Source organism: Emys orbicularis, chromosome 24 (genome assembly GCF_028017835.1).
Source record: "Emys orbicularis isolate rEmyOrb1 chromosome 24, rEmyOrb1.hap1, whole genome shotgun sequence".
Lineage (NCBI taxonomy): Eukaryota > Metazoa > Chordata > Testudines > Emydidae > Emys > Emys orbicularis.
In genome coordinates, this window is record NC_088706.1 from 3,302,229 (window position 1) to 3,329,496 (window position 27,268).

At 57.4% G+C, this 27,268-nt stretch overlaps 1 protein-coding gene across 1 annotated transcript; it reads left to right on the forward strand.

Annotated features, from left to right (window-relative positions):
- Window positions 1-27,268, forward strand: MATK (megakaryocyte-associated tyrosine kinase). The gene is made up of 13 exons (XM_065422175.1): window positions 1-43; window positions 16,023-16,087; window positions 16,966-17,079; window positions 17,699-17,814; window positions 18,553-18,772; window positions 20,041-20,134; window positions 20,420-20,485; window positions 20,951-21,050; window positions 24,491-24,575; window positions 25,056-25,129; window positions 25,608-25,803; window positions 26,622-26,708; window positions 27,086-27,268. Exons 2-13 carry the CDS (start codon window positions 16,079-16,081, stop codon window positions 27,266-27,268), a joined length of 1,344 nt encoding a protein of 447 aa, XP_065278247.1. The 5' UTR covers window positions 1-43; window positions 16,023-16,078.

The following is a 27,268-nucleotide window of genomic DNA, read 5'->3' on the forward strand; positions in this document are numbered from 1 at the left end:
AACAACTTGGACGCCAAGGGCTTTGCATGGGTGCTGCAGGGAGGTAAGTACAAAGGTCTGGCTGACGCAATAGCTGTGGCTGGGTAATGTGTTTCCCTTCTCCCCTCCAGGAGGACAGACATGAAGACAAGAGTACATGTAACGTTCCAGGTGCTGCACTCAGTGGGATAAATAGCACAGTACCAGTGTGGCTGGGTAGGTGTAAGTGAGGGTGGGGCGTGTGTCAAAGGCATGTGTGCAACACAGCCAGTTCCTGCAACCTGTCAACCCAGGTGCCAGCTCTTCTGCTGCCGTGCATGTGACTCTGGGTTCCTTGGGCTCTGCAGAAGGGGCTGCTCTTTGCACTGATGCTTAGGGCAGTACAAACCAGCCTGACTTTTCTGTATGCGGGGCAATTTCCCAATGCACTTGGGACAGTGGGAAGGGAGGGTGGGATCGTGAGGCTTGGCCCAAGAAGTGAAACCTAGAGTATGTTTCGATATCTCATGGAGCATGCCAGAGACTCTCAATTCCACAGGCTACGGCAATCAAAACCGGTTAAAATGGGATGGAACAGCTATGGGGCGGGTGAAGGATTTCCCCATTACCCCTAGGTCAGACTGGGCGTGACTGCAGGTTGTGAGGAGCATCTGAAGAGGGTTATAATCTGGATGGTTCTCCTTCAAATATTTGTCCATGCGGATTCCACTTCTGGGATGCATGAGTCCCAGCTGAACAAGACATCTCAAAGAACCACACTTACTGTCAGGCCTTTCCCACTGCTCGGGAATGGCAGGGGAACAAAATGACCAATTTGAACCCTCCCAATAAGCTGGGCGCTGACTTCTGTGAATGAGCTTGATTTGCATTTGCATCATCAAAACTGCCACCGTTTCTCTCAGCCTAGCAGTGGCTGCATCGACCCCGGCTCACAAGATGCATTGGCTGGGTTGGGTGGGGAAACTTGCCCTCCAGTTTGTTCTTCGGTACTTTAGATTCCCAGCGCTGATCAGCAGCCAACTTTCTCCAGCGTGGTCGTCACTTGCAAACGTGTGCTCCACACGGAGCTCTGATATGGCAAAAACAGCTGCTGCTGGGCATCCGTAGTACCTATGTCATGGAGCCTTAGAGCAGGGAATGGAGAAGACCTGTAAGGCCAGCTGCTCTAGCCCGTGCCGGTGCAGGACTAAGCCCTAAGCCAGAGCTCCTCTCCTTTGCTCTCTAGGAGCCAGTGCAGAGCGTCATTGTCAGCTCTCCGTGTGTAACGCTTCAGCACTTTCTAAATGCTGTAGCAAGAGCTGCTGTTCAGCTTCCCTGCCTGCTGCCTCTGGTTCAGCAGAGCAGCATTCAGCACTCGAGCTCTCCGCTTACCTCCTCCAGGAGAGCATCTGAACGGAAGAGGGGGAAGGGGGAGTGGGATCATAGCCGGGTCCCGTCAGACAGACTGTTTTGGTAGATGGGGTGAGCCTCATGGGTGGTTTGTGTGCCTCTTTCAGTAGGCTTGGTTCCTGCCACGTCTTCATTCATCACTTGTGACCAGGGGTGAAAGTAACTTAAAGGACTTACTGGTACGCAGGGCAGCAGGGGTTCTGGGCAAGGTGGGGGGGCATCTCTGGGCCCCTGGAAGGGCCGGGCCCTCGAATGGAAGGGGCGGGGTCTTGGGCAGAAGGGGTGGGGCTGGGGCCAGACTCCCCCAGCCAGCCCTTCAGGGCTGCCCGGCCTGCGCCACCTGGCGCTCTGGCAGCGATTTAAAGGGCCTGGGGGAAGCTGCCCCTTTTGTCGCCCTCCCCATCAGCGACCCTGCCGGTATGGTCGGCTGTGTACTGGCGGCCACTTTCTTACTGGTACACCGTACTGGACCGTACCGGCTTACTTTCACCTCTGCTTGTGACTGTGGTAACCGGCTCCTTTCCTTGACCCTGACTCTGGTTTGGTTTGGTTTTAGTGAGGAGGGTGAATGAAAAAAACAATTGACTTGCTCATTCCTGAAGGCCTGTGAATATAAGAACATCAGAAGAACATAAGAACTGCCATATTGGGTCAGATCAATGGTCCATCTAGCCCAGTATCCTGTCTTCTACCAGTGGCTGGTGCCAGATGCTTCAGAGGAAATGAACAGAACAGGGTCATTAACAGGTGATCCAACTGCAGTCATCCAGTCCCAGCTTCTGGCAGTCAGAGGTTCAGGGACATGGGATTGCATCCCTGACCATCTTGGCTAATAGCCCTTGATGGACCTATCCTCCAGGAATTTATCTTTTTTGAACCCAGCTATACTTTTGACCTTCACAGCATCCTCTGACAATGAGTTCCACAGATTGACTGTGCATTGTGTGAAGAATCATAGAATCATAGAATATCAGGGTTGGAAGGGACCTCAGGAGGTCATCTAGTCCAACCCCCTGCTCAAAGCAGGACCAATTCCCAACTAAATCATCCCAGCCAGGGCTTTGTCAAGCCGGGCCTTAAAAACCTCCAAGGAAGGAAACTCCACCACCTCCCTAGGTAACGCATTCCAGTGCTTCACCACCCTCCTAGTGAAATAGTGTTTCCTAATATCCAACCTAGACCTCCCCCACTGCAACTTGAGACCATTGCTCCTTGTTCTGTCATCTGCCACCATTGAGAACAGCCGAGTTCCATCCTCTTTGGAACCCCCCTTCAGGTAGTTGTAGGCTGCTATCAAATCCCCCCTCATTCTTCTCTTCTGGAGACTAAACAATCCCAGTTCCCTCAGCCTCTCCTCATAAATCATGCACTCCAGACCCCTAATCATTTTTGTTGCCCTCCGCTGGACTCTTTCCAATTTTTCCACATCCTTCTTGTAGTGTGGGGCCCAAAACTAGACACAGTACTCCAGATGAGGCCTCACCAATGTCGAATAAAGGGGAACGATCACGTCCCTTGATCTGCTGGCAATGCCCCTACTTATACAGCCCAAAATGCCGTTAGCCTTCTTGGCAACAAGAGCACACTGTTGACTCATATCCAGCTTCTCGTCTACTGTGACCCCTAGGTCCTTTTCTGCAGAACTGCTACCTAGCCATTCGGTCCCTAGTCTGTAGCTGTGCATGGGATTCTTCCGTCCTAAGTGCAGGACTCTGCACTTGTCCTTGTTGAACCTCATCAGGTTTCTTTTGGCCCAATCCTCTAATTTGTCTAGGTCCCTCTGTATCCGATCCCTACCCTCTAGTGTATCTACCAAAGTACTTCCTTTGTTTGTTTTAAACTGGCTGCCTCTTAATTTAATTGGGTGACCCCTGGTTCTTGTGTTATGCGAAGGGATAAATAACACTTCCTTTTTCACTTTCTCCACACCAGTCATGATTTTATAGACCTCAATCATATCCCCCCTCAGTCGTCTCTTTTCCAGGATGACCAGTCCCAGTCTTATTAATCTCTTCTCATACGGAAGCTGTTCCATCCCCCCATTCATTTTTGCCCACATATCTACACCAGCAACCATCACAGGACCTAACCAGATCAGCTACAACATCACTGGTTCATTCACCTGCACGTCCACCAATGTTATATATGCCATCATGTGCCAGCAATGCCCCTCTGCTATGTACATTGGCCAAACTGGACAGTCACTACGTAAAAGGATAAATGGACACAAGTCAGATATCAGGAATGGCAATATACAAAAACCTGTAGGAGAACACTTCAACCTCCCTGGCCACACAATAGCAGATGTAAAGGTAGCCATCCTACAGCAAAAAAACTTCAGGACCAGACTCCAAAGAGAAACAGCTAGAGCTTCAGTTCATTTGCAAATTTGACACCATCAGATCAGGATTAAACAAAGACTGTGAATGGCTAGCCAACTACAAAAGCAGTTTCTCCTCCCTTGGTGTTCACACCTCAACTGCTAGCAGAGCACCTCACCCTCCCTGATTGAACTAACCTCGTTATCTCCAGACTGATTCTTGCCTGCATATTTATACCTGCCTCTGGAAATTTCCATTACATGTGTCTGATGAAGTGGGCATTCACCCACGAAAGCTTATGCTCCAATACATCTGTTAGTCTTAAAGGTGCCACAGGACTCTCTGTTGCTTTTTACAGATCCAGACTAACACGGCTACCCCTCTGATACTTGACACTATTCATTTTTGTTGCCCTTGTCTGTACTTTTCCAATTCTAATATATCTTTTTTTGAGATGGGGCAACCAGAACTGCACACAGTATTCAAGATGTGGATGTAACAATGGATTTATATAGAGGCATTATGATATTTTCTGTCTTATCTATTCCTTTCCTAATGATTCCCAACATTGTTATCTTTTTGACTGCTGCTGCACATTGAGCAGATGTTTCCATGAGACCTATCTATGATCACTCCAAGATCTCTTTCTTGAGTGGTAACAGCTAATTTAGATCCCATCATGTTTTCCAATGTGTATTACTTTGCATTTATCAATACAGAATTTCATATGCCATTTTGTTGGCCATTCACCTGGTTTGGTGAGATCCCTTTGTAACTCTTTGCAGTCAGTTTTGGACTTAACTATCTTGGGTAATTTTGTATCATCTGCAAACTTTGCCCCCTCGTTGTTTACCGCTTTTTCCAGGTCATTTATTAATATGTTGAACAGCACTGGTCCCAGTACAGCTCTTTGGGGGACCCAACTATCTATCTTTATAAACCAACCTTTATTCCTTTATTCCTACCCTTTGTTTCCAATCTTTGAACCAGTTACCAATCTGTGAGAGGACCTTCCCTCTTATCCCAATATAGCTTACTTTGCTTAAGAGCTTTTGGTGAGGGGCCTTGTCAAAGGCTTTCTGAAAGTCCAAATACATGATATTTACTGGATCACCCTTGTCCACATGTTTGTTGATCCCCTCAGAGAATTCTAATAGATTGGTGAGGCATGATTTCCCTTTGCAAAAGCCATATTGATTCTTCCCCAACATGTTGAATTCATCTATGTGTCTGGTAATTCTGTTCTTTACTACAGTTTCAACCAATTTGCCTGGTACTGAAGTTAGGCTTGCCAGCGTGTAATTGCCAGGATTGCCTCTGGAGCCTTTTTTTAAAATTGGCACCACATTAGCTATCCTCCAGTCATCTAGTACAGAAGCTGATTTAAGTGATAGATTGCATACCACAATTAGTAGTTCTGCAATTTCATACGTGAGTTCCTTCAGATTTCTTGGGTGATACCACCTGGGCCTGGTGACTTATTACTGTTCAATTTGTATCTACCTCAGTTCTTCCACATCCCATCTAGGATCTGAGCATGTCCTAGCACCTGGGGGAGGCCAGAGATATAGGACCAGATCCTCAAAGGTATTTAGGCACCTAACTGCGATTGAAATAAACTGCAATTAGGTACCTAAGTGCCTGTGAGGATCTGGGCATAAGTGACATGCCCAAATCACCCAGAGTGTCTGTAGCAGAACCAGGCATTGAACCCAGATCTCCTGGGTTCCACTCTGTGCTTTAATCACACAACCATCCTTCCCTCCCAGGGAGCAGATGGCTTGGGACGGGGGCATGCTGTGGAGAGGGAAGCCAGGCAGCATGGGGGGGAGTGACTGGGGAGCAGCCCTGAAGTGGCATATGTTACAGACCCCAACTTTCTTGTGTCCGGGTGGGTGCTCCACCCCCGCTCCGCTCCAAGCCCCCCCCCCCCCCACACTCTGCCCCTTCCCCCAGGGCTCCACCCTCACCCCGCCTCTTCTCCCCCCGCTCTGCCCCCACACCTGAGGCCCAACCCTGCCTCTTCCTGCCCCCGCTCTGCCCCTCCCCTGAAGCCCCGCCCTCACTCTGCCTCTTCCCACCCCCGCTCCACCCCTCCCCCCAGGACCTCCTGCCCACCAAACAGCTGATCGGGGGTGGTTGGTGGGTGCTGAGCACCCACTAGTTTTCTTCTGTGGGTGCTTCAGCCCCGAGCACCCATGGAGTCAGCGCCTATGGCATATGTACTAAGCTGTGCTGTGGGTGCATGTGGCTGTGTTTGGTTCACTCTTTGCCTCCCTGCACTGGATGGATTGGTCTCTGCTGCCCTGCCTTTGATTGGGTCCTGGGATGGTTGGGAACAGCCACGGTCTGTTACCTCATCTGCCTGCTCCTCTTTGCAGCAGTGGTGACGGGTGTTGTTACCAGCTTGGCAGGCCCCGCTGCCTTCTGACTGAGCAGTGTGTAGGGTTACCATATTTCAACAATCAAAAAAGAGGACACGGGGGGGGGAGCCCCACCCTGCCCCCATCCACTCCCTCCCACTTCCCGCCCCCTGACTGCCCACCTCAGAATCCCCAACCCCCCCCCACTCCTTGTCCCCTGACTGCCCCCTCCTGACACCCCCCCACCCTAACTGCCCCCCTAGGACCTTACCACCTGACTGCCCCGGCCCTTATCCACACCCCCGCTCCCAGACAGACCCCCGGGACTCCCACGCCCATCCAACCACTCCCTGTGCCCTGACTGCCCCCCCACAACCCCCAACCCATCTACCCCCCCTGCTCCCTGACCCCTGACTGCTCCGACCACTCTCCACACCCCTGCCCCCTGACAGGCCCCCCCAGAACCTCAAACCCATCCAACCCCCCCTACTCCCTGTCCCTTGACTGCCCCATCCAGAACCCCCCTGCCCCTTCTCCAACCCCCTGACTCCCTTACCGTGCCACTCCGCAGCACACTCCAGGGGGCATCTGGACACAGCCACAACTGGCTCAGAGGGCCTGGGGGTGGGGAGACTTCAGGAGACATTAATGGGGGGGCACCCCCCCAAGGCCTCTAACCATCATCTGTCTGGGGCTTTGTTTCTTTAAATCTTCCCCAAAATCTATCCCCCAGCACCAGGCTGGGCACGGCTACTGCTGCCAGGCGTCCTTTCCATCAGTCAAGTGCCCCGCAGTCACCCTCCCCCTGCCCCCGCTCTGTTCCAGCGAGGGCACGACCAGCGCCCCGCGAGGAAACGGACACCTGGGCTCCGGACAGGAGCTAAACTCTCTGTTTTCCCTGCTGCAGGGCGGTTCTCTCCCCCCTGCCGTGCCCCGGCTCTCCCCAGGGAGCGGCACGCTGGGCAGCAGGGGAGGGGGAGGGGGAGGAGAGGCTCTGGCTGCTAGAGCCCCATGCTAGTGGCTCAATCCAGCCGGCCGCCCTATCACCCGCGCCGTGCTCTGCAGGGGGGGGAGAATGCCGGACATTTTAAGATATTTACAAATCCCCCCCCGGGCGCTATTTTTAACCTAAAAAGCCGGACATGTCCGGGAGAATCCGGACGAATGGTAACCCTAGCAGTGTGAGGCCTCTAGGCCAGAGAGCCACGTGGGCTCCAGTGAAGCCGTGGCATTTGGCAAGCACAGTTGTCCATGAAGATATTAGAGACCCTGTCTCAAAGTGAAGCTCTGCTACATACCTAGGAACCTTCCGTTTCCTCTCATTCCCATTAGCCCGCCAGGCCGCAGTTCTCCTTAAGGCAGATGCTGCTGGAGGGAAGGAGGGATGGTTGATGCCACTGAGAATGGCGGGTTACCGAGCTTTTCCCCTCTCCCTCACTGCCCCAGCTGGGCACTAGCCAGACGCTATTAGCAGCCACCGGCTGGCTCAGTGGCTGAGGTGAAACAAGTTTGGGTCTATCTCAGGCCGTTCCCAGGGGCCACATCCCCACATCCTCCCCTGCCCATGGGACTGCTGTTAGCAGCCTCAGCAGAAGGGCCAAGGGAGAACTTTCTGTCTCTGCTCCCTGCCCTTCTGTTCCTGGGGCTCGTCCAGCCTAGGGATTGCTTTATGCTGGAGTGGGTGTAAAACGGGACTTGGCTCAGTGTCGACTCGCACTGTCAGAGCTGCAGTGGTTAATTTGTGCCAGGGCAGAGCCCCGGCACCTCTGGGCCTGGCAGTTCCTAGCCCCGGCACCTCTGGGCCTGGCAGTTCCTAGCCCCGGCACCTCCGGGCCTGGCGGTTCAGAGCCCCGGCACCTCCGGGCCTGGCAGTTCCTAGCCCCGGCACCTCTGGGCCTGGCAGTTCAGAGCCCGGCACCCCTGGGCCTGGCAGTTCAGAGCCCGGCATCTCCAGGCCTGGCGGTTCAGAGCCCGGCACCTCTGGGCCTGGCAGTTCAGAGCCCGGCACCCCTGGGCCTGGCAGTTCAGAGCCCAGCACCTCCGGGCCTGGCGGTTCAGAGCCTGGCACCTCCGGGCCTGGCAGTTCCTAGCCCCGGCACCTCTGGGCCTGGCAGTTCAGAGCCCGGCAACCCTGGGCCTGGCAGTTCAGAGCCCGGCACCTCTGGGCCTGGCGGTTCCGAGCCCCGGCACCTCTGGGCCTGGCAGTTCAGAGCCCGGCACCCCTGGGCCTGGCAGTTCAGAGCCCGGCATCTCCAGGCCTGGCGGTTCAGAGCCCGGCACCTCTGGGCCTGGCAGTTCAGAGCCCGGCACCCCTGGGCCTGGCAGTTCAGAGCCCAGCACCTCCGGGCCTGGCGGTTCAGAGCCTGGCACCTCCGGGCCTGGCAGTTCCTAGCCCCGGCACCTCTGGGCCTGGCAGTTCAGAGCCCGGCAACCCTGGGCCTGGCAGTTCAGAGCCCGGCACCTCTGGGCCTGGCGGTTCCGAGCCCCGGCACCTCTGGGCCTGGCAGTTCAGAGCCCGGCACCCCTGGCCTGGCAGTTCAGAGCCCGGCACCTCTGGGCCTGGCGGTTCCGAGCCCCGGCACCTCTGGGCCTGGCAGTTCAGAGCCCCGGCACCTCTGGGCCTGGCAGTTCAGAGCCCGGCACCTCTGGGCCTGGCAGTTCCTAGCCCCGGCATCTCTGGGCCTGGCAGTTCAGAGCCCGGCACCCCTGGGCCTGGCAGTTCAGAGCCCGGCACCTCTGGGCCTGGCGGTTCCGAGCCCCGGCATCTCTGGGCCTGGCGGTTCCGAGCCCCGGCATCTCTGAGCTGTCAGTTATGAATATCAAAAAATTGCTTGACACCTGGCACCTAATTGCTTAAGCCCTGGCACCTCTTTCCTTACAAATTAAGCCCTGCCTAGTTGGCACTGCTGCTGCTGGTCAGTTACAGGCCTGCTCTGGACTCGGGGAAATGGTGTATTTTAACATGTTAAAATGCCAGTAAAAACAAGGCAGATGATGGTTTCAGGCTGTGTGAGCTGATCAAGATAAAACCTGGGCTCCCATCTCAGATTTACCTTGACCAGCTACCGTGTTTCAATTACAGCTGCCTAGTCTTCACTAGCACTTTAGCACCTGGGAGCCAACATGGGTTAAAGATTCACTTTCCTCCTGGCCTGAGTGTGACCCATGTGTCTTAGGTCTTGTTAGTTAATGTGTTTGAACACAAGGTGCGGCTGGTCCCTCTGCCCGGGCTCGGGTCGATTGGTGGAGCAGGGAGAAGCTGGCCCTGCTGTTGTTCACGCTGTCCCGGCTCTGGGGAGGAATGGGGATTCCCTCTCCACATCCACCCACCTGGCGCTTTTCACAGGAACTTAAAAGCACTAAAATTACTAAGGAACAGACGGTCGCAACTAAGACACCCACACTGTTTCTAGGTCAAATATTGCCTCTGAAATGAACAAATAGCCACCTGGTGCTTATTTTTAGCCTTGAAAGATCTGCAGTCATCTCTTCCTGTTGCTTTTCATTTTATAGCGGGCAACAAGGAAGTGTTAGTAGGGTCTGGTGCAATAAAGATTCCGATCCTTGAGATTACAAAGAAAACCCACTCTGTTCTGCCACTTGTGCTGCCCAGAAATGACTGTGACTCACCCCCCAAAAGAGGAAGAAGATGGGCTGCTATCACCTCATTTGCAGGAACATTTCTTTAAACAAACTCAAAAAGACCTCTGGCTTGCTCAGCTGAAGAAATGCTGCTATTTTTCTCCCCTACCCCCCTGCAGCTCAGATACAGGAGACCCATAGCCTGGCCTCCTGGAAATGAAAAAGGGTTGGGTTGTCACCTTAAGGGGCCAGTGTATGAATCCAACGGGGAAAGCAGGACCTCATTGCTATGTCCTGCACAGAATTGCTGCTGCAGCTGCTGCACCCCCTTCCAGATGTGCAGTGCTGGTTTGGGTTTGTACACACCCAGGGACGTTTTATAGGTGACCTGCAAAGGGGAGAAGAAATTAGGACTGTGTTCCCCACCCTGCCTTTTTTGCTTCTTTCTATAGCAGATCCGAAAGTGTGTGTGTGTGTGGTGGGGGAGGGGGATGTGTCCTTTAAGGGCTTGCTTTTAGTATAGCAATATCAGAACTGTCTCCCCTGTTTGTGCTGGAGTCTCTTTGGAGAACTCCAAGAGGAAATGGAGCACATTCTCAGTGGGGAGCACTGAACCTCAGGCATTCGAGTTCAATCAGCACGAACAGAAACAAAAAGTGTGAACAAAAATCACTTCCCCCCTCAGTCCATCAGGACATTTTGCTTCTTTGGAGTCTGTCAGTTCTCCAGTCATCCATCGAGTCTTCTAGAAAAAAAACAGCTCTGCATTTCTAACTTGAAAAGCTTTCGTCCCTTCTTTACAGGAAGACAGAGATAATCAGGGCACAAACCCAGTGTTCCCAGCACCTATGACTAACTCCAGTCTCACAATATTTAGTGTTATTCTTAAAGACCCAGATCCTGGAGTCATGTGAATATATGGGAATCTCGGCTTTCTTTTTTCAAAAAAAGTAAGTTCCTAGCTCTTATGGCTGTGGAGAAAAGCTTGAAAACGTGAAGCGAGTGTGAGTGAAAGGCTCAGAAACCAGAAGGTGAAGGGCAAGAACTTCCAACGTATTATTTTTAAAAATGTCATGATTGTGGCTATTTCTCTGCTTTGGTGGGGGGCTGGGCCCATTGCATTTCTGTCCTGCTGCTGCAGATGGACCACTGCCAGGGTGGGGTTGGCAATGCTCTCCAGAGCCGTGGGTGTTGGAGTTAACAGCCCATTGAAATGCATGAAGCAAAGTTCCTCCCTCTCAGAGTGATGGTCTCAGGCTCTCAGCAGACATCACTGCATCATGGCCTGAGTGTCAATATTTTAAATCTTTTCTTCACTGCTCTGAGGGCTCGAAACTTACTTGTTTAAAGCTGACATTCTGATGTAATCACATGACTCCAGGAGCTGGAGCCATAGGTGCTGGCCTAGTGCCTTAATCCAGTCCCGCTTATGGTAGCATAAATCAGGAATAACTCCATGAAAGTCAAGGGAGTTACTGTGGATTTACAAACAGGATATTTCTGTAGCCAGATCCAATGGCTGGAAGATGAAGCTAGACAAATTCAGGTTAGAAATAAGGTGCAAACTTTTAACAGTGAGGCTGATTACCATTGGAACAACTTGCCAGGGTATGTGGTGGAGTCTTAAAATCAAAACTGGGTGTCTTTTTTCTAAAAGATACCCTCTAGCTCAACTACAAGCTAGGGGCTGGATACCGGACACACCAGGGGCCATTCTCTGGTCTGTGTTATACAGGAGGTCAGGTGATCATAATGGTCACTTCTAGATTTCCCAGGCTGACCTCAGACGAAGGAGAAGGAGGGTGTCAGCACCGCCCACGCTGACTTCCCCACTCTGCCCTGGTTCAGAGAAACAGCTGGTATCAAGTCCTGAATCATTTTCTCTGTAGTGTAGTTCTGTGGCGGGGTGACGCCTCTTGCCCAGTGGCGATTTCCTCTTCTTTGGGCAGCAGGATCTTAGCTCATCTACCGCTGAGCCTGGATGATCCCATTTAAAAAGAAATGACCTGCCAAAACCGTTGTCTGGGCGGGGTGTGAGTGTTCAGGCTCCACTCAACCTCCCCAGCTGTTTTTCTCTGTTTTTAGGCTGCTCTGATTAAAGGCCAATCAGCCTCATCTGGCCTGCCGGGATTAAATTAGGGCAATTATTGCCTTTCTCTGCTGCTCTCTTGGTCATTACGGTAACTCCAGACCAGGTGATGTTCCAGCCTTCCCTGCTGGCACTGCCAGTTGCCCCAAAAGGTGCGTGCGTGCCTGTGCTGCCACCAGATGATGAGCTAGAAATTGGTCCATAGTGTTTAGCTGCATTGAAATGACCGGGAGAGCTTTGGAAAGGGACCGAGGGAAGCTGTTCAATAGAGACTCAACTGCCAAATTAGTACCCCGATGTATTCTTTATATTTCCACAGCGTCCAGATGCCCCAGCCAAGATCAATGTGGCATTGTTAGACGTCACGTATTTGCTTATTAAGAGACAGTCCCTGCCCCCCTGAAGTTACAGTCTAAATAGACAATTATCTCCATTGCACAGATGAGAAATCAGGGGGTAAGTGACTTTCCCAAGGTCAAAGAGGGCATCTGTGGCAGAGTCAGGATTTGACCCCAGAGCTCCTGAGTCCTACTTACTACCTTAGTCACAAGGCCAACTTGCCTTTAAAAGAGGGAAAGCTGCTGTGGAGGAAATATGAGACTCAAGAGCACTGGACTCATGGCACTGCTGTACTCTCTAAGGCAGGATTTAACTGTGGCCGACAATGGTGAAAGGCCAGTGGCCGCAGCCCAGTGCACTGCGGCACCCTCTCTCCTGCTAACTGGAGAGTGTGACAGTGTTATTTACCCCTGCCCATCCCACAAGAACCAGGGGGCCCCCAGTGAAATGTACAGGCAGCAGGTTTAAAACAGACCTAGGGAAGTTCTCTTTTACTCAATGCACAGTCAACCTGTAGAACTCGTCGCCAGGGGATGTTGTGAAGGCCAAAGGTGTAACTTGGTTTAAAAAAGAATTAGAAAGCTCCTGGAGATAAGTCCAACAATGACTATTAGCCAAGCTGGTCAGGGCCGCAACCCCATGCTCTGGGTGTCCATAGCCTCTGACTGCCAGAAGCTGGGACTGGACGACGGGATGGATCACTTGAAATTGCCTGTTCCGTGCATTCCCCCAGAAGCACCTGGCACTGGCTGCTATCAGAGCCAGGGTATGTGGTTAGCTGGCCCATTGGTCTGGCCCACCATTGCCGTTCTTATGACATCCCGGAACTGGGAGTCAGGAGCCCTGGGTTCTCTTCCCATCTCTGCTCCTGCCTGGCCACAGGACACTGCTGGTGCAGAGTGAGGTGAGCGCGTCGGGCCCTTCTGTGAGGAGAAGACGGGGCCCAGTTGGAGTGGTCAGCAGTCTGAGCACAGCTTCTCCTGAGTTCTGTCCCAGCTCAGCCAGTGACAGCGCCTGCTACATTAGACAAGTCCCTACTGTGCCTCAGTTTTCCCATCTGCAAAATGGGGACAATACTTACTCATCCCCCTAAAGCAGATGGCAGAGTCTACCATAATCCCCTTACTGGTTCTCAGGTGCATTCCCAGCAGGGGAGTTTGTATCTGTCTGGTGTCGATCACACCGATTCTTGACAAGCAATCTGTACCGACGGCCCCGATTCCACGGCCATCACCTTGGGAGCTGGGTTGCCAGTTTTGCAGCATTCCATGGGTTCAGATCGGCTCTCTTTAGACTTCACTTGTTGGCAGCCAGGCAGCCTAAGTGCTCATGCCCCTGGCTCTGGAGCAAGGCAACCAAAGAAGGTGTAATTGCAGCTTCAGGGGTGTGAAGCAGAAAGTTGCTTGTGAAACCACATTTTCCGCTCTGGGATCTTCCACCTCTCAGGGTCCTAGAGCCCGGGCTCCAGGCCGAGCCCAGAGCAGTGAAACAGCCCCTCAGCCCAAACCCCGCAAACCTGAGTTGTCTGGCATGGGCCAGCCACGGGGGTCTAGTTGCTGTGTAGACAGACCCATAGGGCCCTCTGGGACTGCACTGCTGACAGCTCGCAGCGAAGCCCTGAGTGCCTGGCTGGGACCAGTTACAGAAGGAAAAGGTTTCTTGAAAGGAAAAAAAACCTGCTCGTTCTGGGAGGTGGGCTTCTAGGGAAAAGTTCATCGGCTTGGTCTGAGCTGGGAAGGGGACATGTAAGAGATGTGCAAGGGGCTCCACACCCTCCTCCCATGCACAGAACTGACCCGCCCAGAAACGAGAAAAGGGAAAGAGTGTGTGAGCCCAGGTGGGGGCAGGGCCCAGCAGGTCTGGGGCCACTTCTGTTTTTCTTCCTAAGTTTCTAAATGTTCATGCGTCTGGGTTTCAGCCGGCCACCTGCAGTGACCCCCACCCCCGCATACACCCACATACAGGGCTGGACTGTTGGTGAGGTTTTTTATCTCCTTCCTCTGAAGCCTCAGGGATGGCCAGGGCTGGGCCGGGTCACTGGATGGAGAGGGCCAGGGCTGGGCCGGGTCACTGGATGGGGAGGGGCAGGGCTCTGAGGTGGCACTGAATGGGGAGGGGCAGGGCTGGGCTGGGCTAGGTCACTGGATGGGGAGGGGCGGGGCAGGGCTCCGAGGTGGCACTGGACGGGGAGGGGCAGGGCTGGGCCGGGTCACTGGATGGGGAGGGGCAGGGCTCCGAGGTGACACTGGATGGGGAGGGGCAGGGCTGGGCCGGGTCACTGGATGGGGAGGGGCAGGGCTCCGAGGTGGCACTGGACGGGGAGGGGCAGGGCTGGGCCGGGTCACTGGATGGGGAGGGGCAGGGCTCTGAGGTGGCACTGGACGGGGAGGGGCAGGGCTGGGCCGGGTCACTGGATGGGGAGGGGCAGGGCTCCGAGGTGGCACTGGACGGGGAGGGGCAGGGCTGGGCCAGGTCACTGGATGGGGAGGGGCAGGGCTCTGAGATGGCACTGAATGGGGAGGGGCAGGGCTGGGCTGGACCGGGTCACTGGATGGGGAGGGGCAGGGCTGGGCCGGGTCACTGGATGGGGAGGGGCAGGGCTCCGAGGTGGCACTGGATGTTCTCTCTAGCTAGGTGCTTGGCTGGCTGGCCCTCACTCCCATGCCCAGGGACTAACCCATCGCCCAGTGTGGGTCAGGGAGGAATTTTGCCCCAGGTCAGGCTGGCGGTGACCTTGGGGGGGAGGGGGGACGGTTCGCCTGCCTCTGCAGCGTGGGGGTGCGGGTCACTTGTCAGGGTTCTCTGGGTCTCTCTCACTCATTTCCCTGCCATTGCAGGGGCCTCGGGCACTGGGGCCCCTCAGCCCCTCCTGTGCTGTGTCTGGCACAGACCAGTTTAGTTTCCTGTGGGCTGTAATACCTTGGTCTCGTTTCGGTTGTTGGAGCAGTGTGCGGGGGCTGGGAGGGGAGGGGAGGGGGGGGCGGGGCTGTGATCTCCAGGAAGTCAGGCTGGATGGCCTGGGGGTCCCTTCTGCCTTTAAACTCTACGACCTAGTGGTTAGAGCAGGGCAGGGGAGTCCTGGCTCGTCACGTCTAGTCCGGGCTCTAGGAAAGCAGGTGACCTTGTGGGGACAGCAGAGGGACCAGGGGGGCAGGACTTCTGGGTCCTAGTCTTGGTTCTGCCACTGACTTGCTGGGTGGCCTTGGGCAAGACAGCTCGGGGGGGAGGGGCGGGGGCTTCTCCCAAGTGCCCCCAGCTGGCCTCAGGGAGAAGCCGCCCAGTGCCTTCAGTGGGAGCAGAGATGGGCCAGAGCCGAGCGCCTGAGAATCCTGCTGCAAAGCCGGGATGCTGCCGTCTTGGGGAGGCGCAGGGGGGCTGGGGGTAATGAAGGGATGATTGGGATGTGTTTGGAGGCTGTCAGCGGGAAGGAGCTGTAGAGGGACCACGTCTTGGTCTGAAAGGACCTTGTGTGATGGTGGCTGGACAGTTTACCAGGCTCGTGTTAGGCCATGTGATCATTTGTCACAAAGATCAGCATCTTGCTACAACCTTACCCAGGCCACCTGGTGTTGGGTCAGACGCTGGCTCACGGTTGTCACCATAAACACCTTCAGCTCAGACCTGCCAGGTGTGAACACACCCCTTCACACTGACACTCACGGGCAGTTGTGGTGCTGAGAGGGGAAAATGCCTTGCTAATAATAACAGGGACATGTAATCGCCCATGTCTGCACCTTGAAGGATCCCAAAACTCTTCACAACTGCACGACACAGTGGGAATCAGTTCACCCCAGACTAAAGGCAGCTGCTTCTGGGGTGGAGCGCAGCAGCTGTTCTAATGTTTGCTTGACAGTTTCTCTTTGAACAAGAAAACCCCAACAGAGTGGAGACAGGGTTGGCCCCTGCGGATCTTCCTTCTCTGCGGCCCAGAGACCAATGGCCGTTTCTGTCTCCTCCCAGGTGATTGCTGCTGGATTCCCCAGAGCAGCTGTGGATGCGCTGATGAGCCAGGCAGCATGTCAACAGTAAGTGGTGCAGGCTGCTCCAGCCCTCGCAGGGCCCCTGGCGGCACAAAAACCCCGGCGCGTGGCTGACTTTCTCTTTCCTGGAGGGCTGGATTTTCAGACCCCGGGTGCCTGTAGTGTGCATGAGCCCATGCAAATGGGCAGCCTGGGGAACACAGCCACACAGGGGGGCAGATTGTGCAGGCACCACTGGTCACTGAATGTGACACCCCAAGGTGAAATCCCGCTAACTCCCTCCCCCCATGCACTCGCAGGTCTCCCCTCCTCTCCTTCACCCACTCACCGCCCTTGGGCTGGGCTGTGCCCTGGGACCATCTCCAAATGCATGGGGGGCCTAGCCCCTCCACTCCTCCTTTATGGAACCCCCGGTGCCAGGGTCTGATCTATTCCCTCGAGCTCCAAGGCATAAACCAGCCGCTATCTGCCTGGGGCCAGCAAGGAAGAACCTTCCACCATGGGCAGATGATTGTCCCGTTGTCCCTTAATGGGGCTACGCGCCCCTTCTCCTGCAGCAGCTGGCACTGGGGGAGCTGATCCCATCTGGCATGACACTGCTTGTCTTCCTAGCTAACCTACAGCGCCTGCATGCCCCTCTGCCATTGCCTAGTTGGCACCTGTTTGCCCGGCAATACCTGGCATTGTGTCATACCCGCTCGGCCCATTGATCAGCTGTGCAGCTCGGGTGGGGAATGCCCCAAAGTCACAGCGCGGAGGTGCCTGTCTCGCCCTTGCAGTCCTGCAGGGGGTTCAGCCAGCCCCTAGAGCGTGCCCCTTACACCCACCTGGAGGGGCGACAGTCTCGTGTCTAGCTGCCAGGGGAAGAGGGGGGAGCCCTGGCTTGTTGCCAGCTGCCCTCATGCCACCCCCTGTTGCCACAGAAACGCTGGTTGCCGGGAACGCAGTGCATCACCAAGCACGACCACACCAAGCCCAAAGCCCGCGAGCTCGCCTTCCGCAAGGGCGACATCATCACCATCGTCAAGGTCTGCGAGGTGAGCCGGGCGGCGCGGAGGCATACGGGGAACGCTGGGCGCAGGGCACGGGACACGAGCCCAGGGGGCCAGGCCGGCTGGCTCCAGCCTGGCGCACGAGCACTGGGGGAGGGGCGGCTCCCGAGGGCAAACTGCTGTGAAGGGACCCACAGAAGGGGCAGCGGCTGCTTGCCCACGTTCTCCTGGCAATGGGGCAAAAGCCCCCTGCCTCCCTCTAGGGGGCTCTGTGGGGCAGGGACCCCCTTTCCTTAGCCGTGTGTGTGCAGAGCCTGTCCCCCAGCCGCATGGGCCCCGAGGAGCTGCTGTAACACACGCCATGGAGCATGGGTATAGAGCCGGCAGGGTCAGAATCTGATTTAGCCTAGGACGGCAGGATCCCACCTGGCACCACCCCACCGTCCGTCCCCCCCCCCGACCTCGCCCCTCCTCACCGCTCCCTTCCCACCTTGCCACCCCCCGTCAGAGCAGCAATGAGAACCCGCCAGTGGAGGGAGTCGGGGGTTGAGGAGAGCTGGGGGTGGGCTAGTGGAGTTGTCTCCAGATGCCCCTTCCCCCGGGGTGTAAGACCCCTCCCCCCAAAGTCCCAATGGCATCGAGATCCCACCACGTTCCCCTTCAGCAGAAAGGCTGGTACCAAGCGAAACACCACGACACCGGCGAGGAGGGGCTGCTCTCGGCCAGCTCGGTGCGGGAGCGCGAAGCCATCCGTGTCGACCCCAAGCTCAGCCTGATGCCGTGAGTACAGCCGAGCCCGCTGGCAGCGCCAGCACTGTGGCATGGGGTGCGCTCGCGTTATGAAGGAGACCGATTTCCTTCCCACTTTTGGCTGGGGTCAGCTGGCACCCACAGCCACCCAGAGCACCTGGGAGTTAACGCCATGCCCGGGCCGTGGGCCTTGCCATGGCTCAGGTCACATCTAGTAAGGGGGCAGACCGGGTCATTTTACAGCTCTACTGGCTGATGTAGGGGTAGCTCGAATCTCAGGCTTCAGGCCGCGTACTGGTCACTGCAGGGGTCAGGAAGGGGATATTCCCCGCTCTGTAGTCAGCTGCATGGGGTTGGCCAGGTGCATTGTGGGTGCTTTTTGCCCTTCCCCCAAAGCATCAAGGATTGGCCCTAGCCACAGGCTGGATGTCTGGCTATGTGGGCCTCCCCTGGAGTGCTCCCCCCACCAGACTGGAGCGAGCAGGGGTCAGCCCTGCTTTGGCTGGGAGAGGGGCCAGCTGGGCAGTGACCTTCTCCTGGGGCTGTTGGTCTCTAGCGTGGCACTCAGAGGGGGTGGGTAGGTGGGCGGTTGGCTGGATGTAGTGCAGGAGCACCTCACCCCCCGCCCCTTCCCCGCACTCCCCGGGATGGGAGGGAGCTCAGGAGGGACGAGGGGGTCTCCGCCGTACTGCTCATGTGCGGAGCTGGGGCCGGTTCCCTAGCGCGTGTAGCGTGTTTCCTCTCAGGCGCCCTCTCCTCGTCCCCCAGCTGGTTCCACGGGAAGATCTCTGGTATGGAGGCCGTGCAGGCGCTCCAGCCCCCTGAGGACGGGCTCTTCCTGGTGCGGGAGTCCATCCGGCACCCCGGGGACTACGTGCTGTGCGTCAGCTTCGGCCAGGAGGTCATCCACTACCGCGTCATCTACCAGGAGAACCAGCTGAGCATCGACGCCTCCATCTGCTTCTACAACCTCATTGACATGATCGAGGTCAGCGGGACGCCTACCCAGGGTCCCAGCCCCCCGTGGCAACTGGCGCAGGCACAGCTCCCTGGAGTCAATGGGGGGCTCCACTGGGCAAAGAAACTAACCAGAGCAAAAGCATCAGGCCCAACAGCACCCGGGCTCAGCTCCGGGGCTGCATAAGAACCTAGACAAGCAGATGCTCCATCCCGGGGAGGGGGCGGTGGGCGAGCTGCTCCTGCACTGCATCCAGCCAACCGCCCACCTCCCCACCCCCTCTGAGACCAACAGCCCCGGGAGAAGGTCACTGCCCAGCTGGCCCCTCCCTATCTTCTCAGTGCTCTGTTCCCAAGCTGCGCGGCTGCTGTCAGCCAAAACCGCCCGATCTAAATATAGAGCCGCTGCTGAAACCCAGCGGAAGGAAGTGGAATCTGCTCTTTCTTAACAGTCATCCTCAGGCCTTCTGCATCACTTCCCAGCCCAGGGCTGCTGACACCCGCATTTGGGGAATAAGCCCTGCCCTGCAAAGCAGGGATGTATTTTTATCCCTACCTAACAGGCAGAGAAACTGAAACAGAGAAACAGGGAAGTGGCCTACTCCTGGTTGCACAGTGAATCAGCCACAGAGCTGGGAATAGCCCTCAGGAGTCCCATGTGCCAATCCTGAGCCGTTTTGCCTATGCCCAGCCCCACCGGGTGGCAGGGGCAGATCTCCATTGACAGATGGGCACATTCAGTGACTTGCCCAAGAGCACTAGTGGCTGAGCCAGGAATCAAACCCAGGTCTCCTGCAGCCTTGGCCAAGGCCCTGTTGGCCAGGCCAGGCCAGTCTTGTCTTCCTGCTCTGGGTTAGAGGGCTTGGTAGGGACTTGGCCTGGGCGGGTGGCAGCGCATTCCCAGTGGGGGCGGGGCTAGGAGAGGAGCTGTCCTGGCTGTACAGCGCCCCCTACTGGTCACTTTGTGATGAGCTCATCCCAGCTCCCTTTCACCGTCACTGGGGTCTGCTGCGCGTGCGCACGCACAAACACAGAGTCTCAACAACGCCCCCTGCAGGGAATGGCAGGGAGCAGCCCAGACACCCTCTCCCCCCCACTCCGGCACAGTAAGCCGCTCCAACGCCATTGCAGAGTGGGGAGGGTGGTATGGGACCCGCTGGGCTGCCAGTCCTGCTCTCTCTGGCGGGTCTCAGTGGCAGAGGCACCCTGGGCCGGAGCAGCCCGGTAGGGCTGACATAACGCTGTGCTGTAGGGGGCAGCAGCTGTGAGCCTGAGTAACTCTTGTCTGTCGGTCTGCAGCACTATATGAAGGACCAGGGAGCCATCTGCACCAAGCTGGTAAAACCCAAACCAAAGCCCGGGATGAAGTCTGCTGAGGAGGAGCTGGCCAAGGGTATGAGGGATCTGTCTGCAGACTGCAGGGGTGGGGGGTGAAGGGGGACGGGGACACTAGGGCAAGTGGCTGGGACTTTGGGGGGGAAGGTAAAATCCCCAGGGTCCAACGTTCTCGAGTGGCAGAGCTGGGAGCTCCGGCCAAGGAAGCCCATTGCCAGGGTGGAGCTTATGGGGTGTGAAACTTGCATTCAACTCACGGAGGGGCCTCGATCGGGGTTAGGCCTGACATGGGGGAAGACCCAGCTCTGCCCCTTGTAACTAGCCAATCTCCTCTCGCCTGCAGCCGGTTGGTTACTGAAACTGCAGCACCTCACACTGGGAGACAAGATTGGGGAAGGAGAATTCGGAGGTGAGTGCTCGGGTCGGTCCAGGCAGGGGGTGGATCCTGAGGTGGCATGAGGCCCTGCCCACCCAGTGCACGGATTGAGCTCTGGGGAGCAGGCTGGGTGGGCAGCCCTGGCGGCTGAGTCCCTCTGTACAGCCGGGCAGCGCTGGGCACACCCCCTTGCTCCCATCGGCATGCCCAGTGGGAGCCATGGGGGGCTAAGCAGAGAGGGCCTCGCGGCTGGGATGGACTGGGGGGATAGTTATCATGCGGACGTGCATACCAGGCCCCTAGGAGCCACCCCATGATGGACCCCCCCAGGTGGGACTCGCCCTTGGAGTCGCCCCCCCCCTTCCCTTCACCTCCTCCAGATGTGGATGGGCTACTCAGAGCTGTGCCCTCCCTGCCCCAGACCCTGCTTCCGTTTCCCCCTTGCCGGGGTGGGGCCGCCATCTTGGCACCTGACCACCCTCTCTCCCCACCCCGCAGCCGTCCTGCAGGGAGATTACATGGGGCAGAAAGTGGCCGTGAAGAACATCAAGTGCGACGTCACCGCCCAGGCCTTTCTCGCTGAGACCGCTGCCATGACGTAAGTGAGCCAGGAGGCTGGGCGGGCGCTCCCTGCGCTGCCCCCCGGTGCTCTGCCGGATTCCCCCGCGGGCAGGGAGCAGGGGCACGGGCAGCCTGCAGGGGATGACCGAGCATGCAGGGATTCTGCTGGGGGCTGTGCGTGGGAGATGGAGAGCAGGCCGACATGCAGACTTGTGCTGGTAGAGCTGTGTTGCTCGGGGGGCTAAGCCACTGTACTAGGAGAGCTTATCTAACGGGGGGCGGGGGGGAGGGGGCTGGAATAAGCTACGCTGATGAAAGTGCAGTTTGGCCAGCGTGTAGGCGCGCTTTGCTGGTCTAGCACCATGGCTCTCAACCTTTCCAGACTACTGTAGCCCTTTCCGGAGCCTGAGGCCCGAGCCCCGTCTCCCAGGGCTGAAGCATGTGACTTAGTTTTGTGGGGCCCCCTGTGATGTGAGGCCCCAGGCAACTGCCCTGTTGGCCACACCCTTACACTGGCCCTGCACTTTCAACCCCCCTAAAGCTGTCCCGCGACCCCCTGGGGGTCCTGATGCCCAGGTTGAGAAACACTGATCTAGATGAGTCGACACCCCCCCCTGAAGACCTCTCCGTACCCCACTGGGCTAGCACAAGGGAGTAGCTAGACCAGCAAACATGCCTCGTGAAGAGCTGGCGTTCCTCTGTGAGACTGGGAGCTGTGTGTGTTTGTGAGCGAGATTGTGTGTTTTCATAATGAACCTCAGTAATAATTACTAATAATTTACAGTGACTGTGATTTCAATATTAATCATTTATTATTCTGACTCCTTTTTACATTATATTGTGGTGGCCTCCATCCGGCCAGAGCCCCCCCGTGAGGGCACTGGACAAACACGTAGTGAGGGACAGCCCCTGCCCGAAGAGAAAACTTGCTAGACAGATTCAGACTAGCAGTAAGCCAGTGGGGTTAGCGAAGCATTGGAATAACTTGCCAAGGATGCGGCAGACTCTCCATCTCCTGCAGTCTTTAAATCAGGGCTGGATGTGTCTTTCTAGCTCCGCCACAAGGTATGGGCTGGATGCAGGACTGACTGGGCGAGGCTCTCGGGCCTGTGCTCTAATCAGAACGGTCCCTTCTGCCCGTAAGATCTGTGACTGTAGGACAGGGTTCCCAGGTGTCCGGTTTTCGACTGGAACGCCTGGTCGAAAAGGGACCCTGACGGCTCCGGTCAGCACCACCAACTGGGCTGTGAAATGTCCGGTCAGCAGCACAGCGGGGGCCCAGGGCTAAGGCAGGCTTCCTACCTGCCCTGGCTCCACGCTGCTCTCGGAAGCAGCCGCCAGGTCCCTGCGGCCCCTAGGTGCTGGGGTAGCCAGGGAGGCTCCACTGCCCCCACCCCGAGTATTGGCTCCACAGCTCTCATTGGCTGGGAAGGCAGAGCGCATTGCACAGCGCCGCCTGACCGCCCATGTGCCTAAAGGCCGCAGGGACCTGGCGGCTGCTTCCTTGGAGCCGTGGTAAGCGCCTCTGGGACCCCGCACCACCACCCCCGCACCCCAACTCCCTGGCCCAGCATGGAGCCACTTCCTGCACCCCAAACCCCTCATTCCCAGCCCCACTCCCGGCCAGAGCCCTCACCCCCACACACCCCAACCCCCTGGCCCAGCCCAGAGCCCCCTCCTGCACCCCAAACCCCTCATCCCCGGCCCCACCCCAGAGCCCGCAACCCCCTCCCGCAACCCAACCCCCTGCCCCAGCCTGGTGAAAGTGAGTGAGGGTGGGGAAGAGCGAGTGACGGAGGGAGGGGGAATGGAGTGAGTGGGGGGCGGGCCCCCAGAGTAGGGCCGGGGCATGGGCAGGGCCTCAGAGAAGGGGCGGGGCAGGGTATACGGTTTTGTGGGATTAGAAAGTTGGCAATCCTACTGTGGGAAGAGCTCCGAGTGTAAGAGACAAGCCCTAGCAGGGGGACGAGAGCAGCAGGGAGCTGCGGGGGGCACTGCCAACAGGTCTCCATGTGGGGGTGTGGGAGTGTATGGGGGGTAATAGAACGAAGAGGGTCTTTCCCTACAGATTAGCTATGTGCACCCTGCCGAGCTGGTGGGAGCAGCAGTTGCACATCGGCCCCTGCGGAGCAGTGGCCTGCAGGGGCCACAGCGAGTGGGTTGGAGGAGGGGGAAGTGGTGGCTTTGCAGGTTTTGACTGGCAGCTTTTCCTGTGAGAGGGAAGGGCCAGGGTGCTTGCTGGGGAGCCAGGCGATGGTGCCCTGTGCCCCCCTCCCATTGCTGGCAGAGCAGACAGGCGAGCTTGTGGGTGGGGTAAATTGTGGAGGGCTCTGATGGCTAGGACAAGGGGTTCAGCTACCCCCAGTGCAGGCAGCTTAGCCCAGGTGGGGGCCCCCCACAAGCATTAGCAGCCCCCAAACTCCCCATGGGTGGCCTCCCCTGCACGGTGCAGCGCTTGGCAGAATGTCCGGGCCCTGTAAGAACCCAGAGCTGGCCCGGTGTTGAGTGACCGCGTCCAGCGGTTAGTCCGAGGAATGCCACGTCGCCTTTCGTACGCAGGGCAGGGTGAACTGGGCTTATCCCTAAATAGGAAGAGACATCTGGGAGGTTTGCTGGGCCCGGTGTCCTCTGACTTAACAGCTGTGTGTGGGTTCCCTTTAACGACACACCTTGAGTCTGAAGGATACTCACCCCACAAAGAACAAGGGCTGCAGTCAGGGCCCTGTGAGCCCCAGCCCGCATGGCGGGGAGCACGCTGCAGAGTTCCCCCTGCAGTGCAGAATTAGGCTCTAGCCGCTCAGCTTTTGTTTTGTGTGTGTAACGCTGACAGACCCTAGTTGTTGGTGGGCAGGATTGAACCGGGGATCTTAGGGCATGAGCTGCTACCGCGTGAGCTAAGAGTCAACTGGCTGGTAGCTAAGGCTGTAGGGGAGACTCATTTTCTCTCTCTCTAAGTGGTCTTGGTGCCACTAGATGGGACAGAACCCCACACCCAGGAAGTGTGTGGGTTACATGTGTTCCCTGTGTCCCCTCCCTCGCAGGCCAGGGGCTGTGTGTGTGTGTGTGTGTGTGGGGGGGGGGGGTTCCCTGTGTCTCTCTCCCTCATAGGACAGAGGCTGGGTGTGTCTTTGTGTATTCCCCATGCCCCCCTCCCTTGCAGGCCAGGGGCTGGGTGTATGTGTGTGATTGTGATTGCATGTGTGTGTGTGTGTGTATTCCCTGTGCCCCCTCCCTCGCAGCCCAATTCCCTGTGTCCCTCCCCTCACAGGACAGGGGCTGGGTGTGTGTTTGTGTATTCCCCATGCCCCTCTCCCTTGCAGGCCAGGGGCTGGGTGTGTGTGTGTGGGGGGGGTTCCTTGTGTCCCCCTCCCTCACAACCAGGGGCTCTCTCAGTGTGCGTGCCACATGTAGTTAGAGCCCTCCCCCCGGCCCGGCACTGGACGGGCGTTTCCTTGACGCGGCCATTCCCTCCTCCAGGAAGGTCCGTCACAAAAACCTGGTGCGGCTGCTGGGCGTGATCCTGCACAACGGCCTCTATATCGTCATGGAGTACATGAGCAAGGTGAGACCGTCGCGGGCCCAGCCTGCCCTGCTGCATCAGAGCAAACCAGGGTCCCCGACCGGCCCTTTGCCCCAGAGACGCCTCTCCAGCACCCCTTTCCCCCGGGCACGCAGGGGCTGGCGCCTGGCCTGGAGAGCGGTTCACGGCTAGGCCGCAGGGTCAGATCCGGCCTGGTTCCGCAGGGACTGGAAACCTTTCCTCTCCGGGAAGATGGTGGGTCCCAGGGCGGTTCGCAGGGAATAGGCCCCGTTGCAAACCCAACCCCCGCAGAGAGGCCAGGGACTGACTGGGCCGTGGAGACCATTCTTCCAGCTCATCCTGCAGATGGGGCAGTAAGTTCAGGGAGGAGGCATGGCTGGGGGGCGGCGCTAGCCCGGCTGGCGGGCCAGAGGGCTCCTGTCACCGGGGCTGGCCAGGCAGAACCTTTTGCTAATGCAAGAGGCGACAGGTTCTGAGAAGCGTTTCTCTCTCCTCCGGCAGGGGAACCTGGTCAACTTCCTGCGGACACGGGGCAGATCCGTCCTCCAGCCCAAGCAGCTCATCCAGTTCGCCCTGTGAGTCCTGCACCTTTCTCCCAGTGGCCCGGATGCTCCAAGCAGGGGATAATGCTGTCCTTGCAGTCAGGACAAGCCTTGTCTAAGGTCACCCTCATCACAGGTGGCCCCTTTCCTTGCCTTCTGTCCCCTAGAGAATCTAAAGCGCTTCACATTTCCCTAGGGAGGCAGGCCCCAGCCATTGTCCCCACTTCCCAAAGGGAAAGTGATTTGCCCAGGGCCACATAGTGAGTCAGTGGTGGAGCTGGGCCCTGCACAGCTCGGAGGCTGGGGTTAGGTTATGCTCTTATTCAGGCTGCAAAGGGATGGCACACCCCAGGCAGGCTGCAGCAAAGAGTCATCCTCTTTAGTGAGGGGCTAAGTGCATGGCTGTGGCTCAGGGGTGGTGGTTAGGTGTGGAGTTGGGCACTAAATAGAGCTGATCCCTTCTCCCCCCATGCACCCGGTGCCCTTGGTTTTGGCTGCCCACGCCGTGCAGGGACATCTCCCAGGGGATGGACTACCTGGAGTCCAAGAAGCTGGTGCACAGGGACCTTGCTGCCCGCAACATCCTGATATCAGAGGAGAACGTGGCCAAAGTGAGTGACTTCGGCTTGGCCAAGGTGGACCCGAAAGGCGTAGACGACACCAAGCTGCCGGTCAAGTGGACAGCTCCGGAGGCCCTGAAAAATAATGTGAGTGAGGGGGAGGGGACTGGCAGGGCCACCCGGCCCAGCCCTGCCTTCGCAGGGCTCCCGCCCTTCACATCATCTTGGCAACCCAAGTGAGATTTGTCACAGGCCGTGACGCCCGCGTCTGACCCTGGTACAGCAAGATGCTTGGGTGGTGCCCGTGCAGCCGCGCGTCTCCCTGTGCCTGAGCATCCCCCACGCTGCCTCGCCGGCTTTGTCTCAGTGCATTCTGGGAGAATCTGGGCAGCTGTCTCGTCGTGCCTCAGCAGGGGGCGAAGTGCCCAGGGACACGTGTGCAGAGTGGCACCAGCGTGGCAATGCATCCTGGGATTGCTAGTGCACAGAGAACAGGGCGCAAGGCGGAGCTGGCAAACCGGTTCCATGGAGACACCCAAGAGCCAGCCTGGGCCTCTGGCAAAGCGACAGTGGGTGGGTCAGATTTTGTGGCCTGCATCATGCGGGAGGTCAGACTAGATGATCATAATGGTCCCTTCTGACCTTAAAGTCTATGAGTCTATGAGACACCCACTGGGCTGCCGTGGGGACTAGCCCTGCACCAGCCCTGTGTGGAGCCAGCTGTGTCACATCTGGTTACAGACCCAGAGCCAGTTACACTAGAGCCAGGGCCAAGGAGATTCTCTGCAAAGGGCCCATCCCCCAGTGCGTGGCCCTGCCACTCTCCCGGGAGCACCCAGAAATGGGGCGAGGCCGTTCACCAGGTGGGATACAGGCTCCTGCCCCCCATCCCTGGCCTGGGTCACCAGTCCTGCGCGGCTTTGTGGCTGCCTGCTGTGGTGTCACCTTCCTCACATTCCCTGCAGAAATTCTCAACCAAGTCGGACGTCTGGAGCTACGGGATCCTCCTGTGGGAACTGTTCTCCTACGGCCGGGCGCCCTACTCCAAGATGGTGAGTGCTCCCCCTGGGCCGGGGCTGGCTGACTCCTGCCACCCCTGGGCTAAGGCCTGGATGGCACAAGGATCCAGTTAAACCAGATTTCTCAGGTCTTGCTAATGCCAAGCACCTGGGCGTGGGGGAAGCATGAGCACACCAGCGCCATGGAGAGCAGCTGTTCCGTGGGGCATGGAGCTGCCGTGGGGAGCAGCGGTGCAGCAGGAGTGGCTGTGTCACAGGGGGAGATGGGGGCTCGAGGGTGGGTGAGAGCACACAGACAGAGGTGGGCAGGATTTAGCACTGCCCGGGTGGTGCTGGGGTGGATCATGGCATTACTCTGCAGAAAGGGAGCCGGGGATCTCACAGCAGGTCTCTCTCTCTCTCCCCCCAAGACTCTGAAGGAAGTGACGGAGATGGTGGAGAAGGGGTACCGGATGGAGGCCCCTGAGGAATGCCCACCCTCCCTCTACACCCTGATGAAGAGCTGCTGGGAGATAGAGCCGGGGAAGCGGCCTTCCTTCAAGAAGCTCACCGAGAAGCTGCAGAAGGAGCTGAAGCACATAGGGGACAGTTAG

Coding starts and splice junctions, on each gene's coding strand:
- MATK (XM_065422175.1), top strand. Junction 17,815..18,552: donor CCCAAGCTCAGCCTGATGCC/GTGAGTACAGCC, acceptor CTCGTCCCCCAG/CTGGTTCCACGGGAAGATCT. Junction 21,051..24,490: donor GCTGAGACCGCTGCCATGAC/GTAAGTGAGCCA, acceptor TCCCTCCTCCAG/GAAGGTCCGTCACAAAAACC.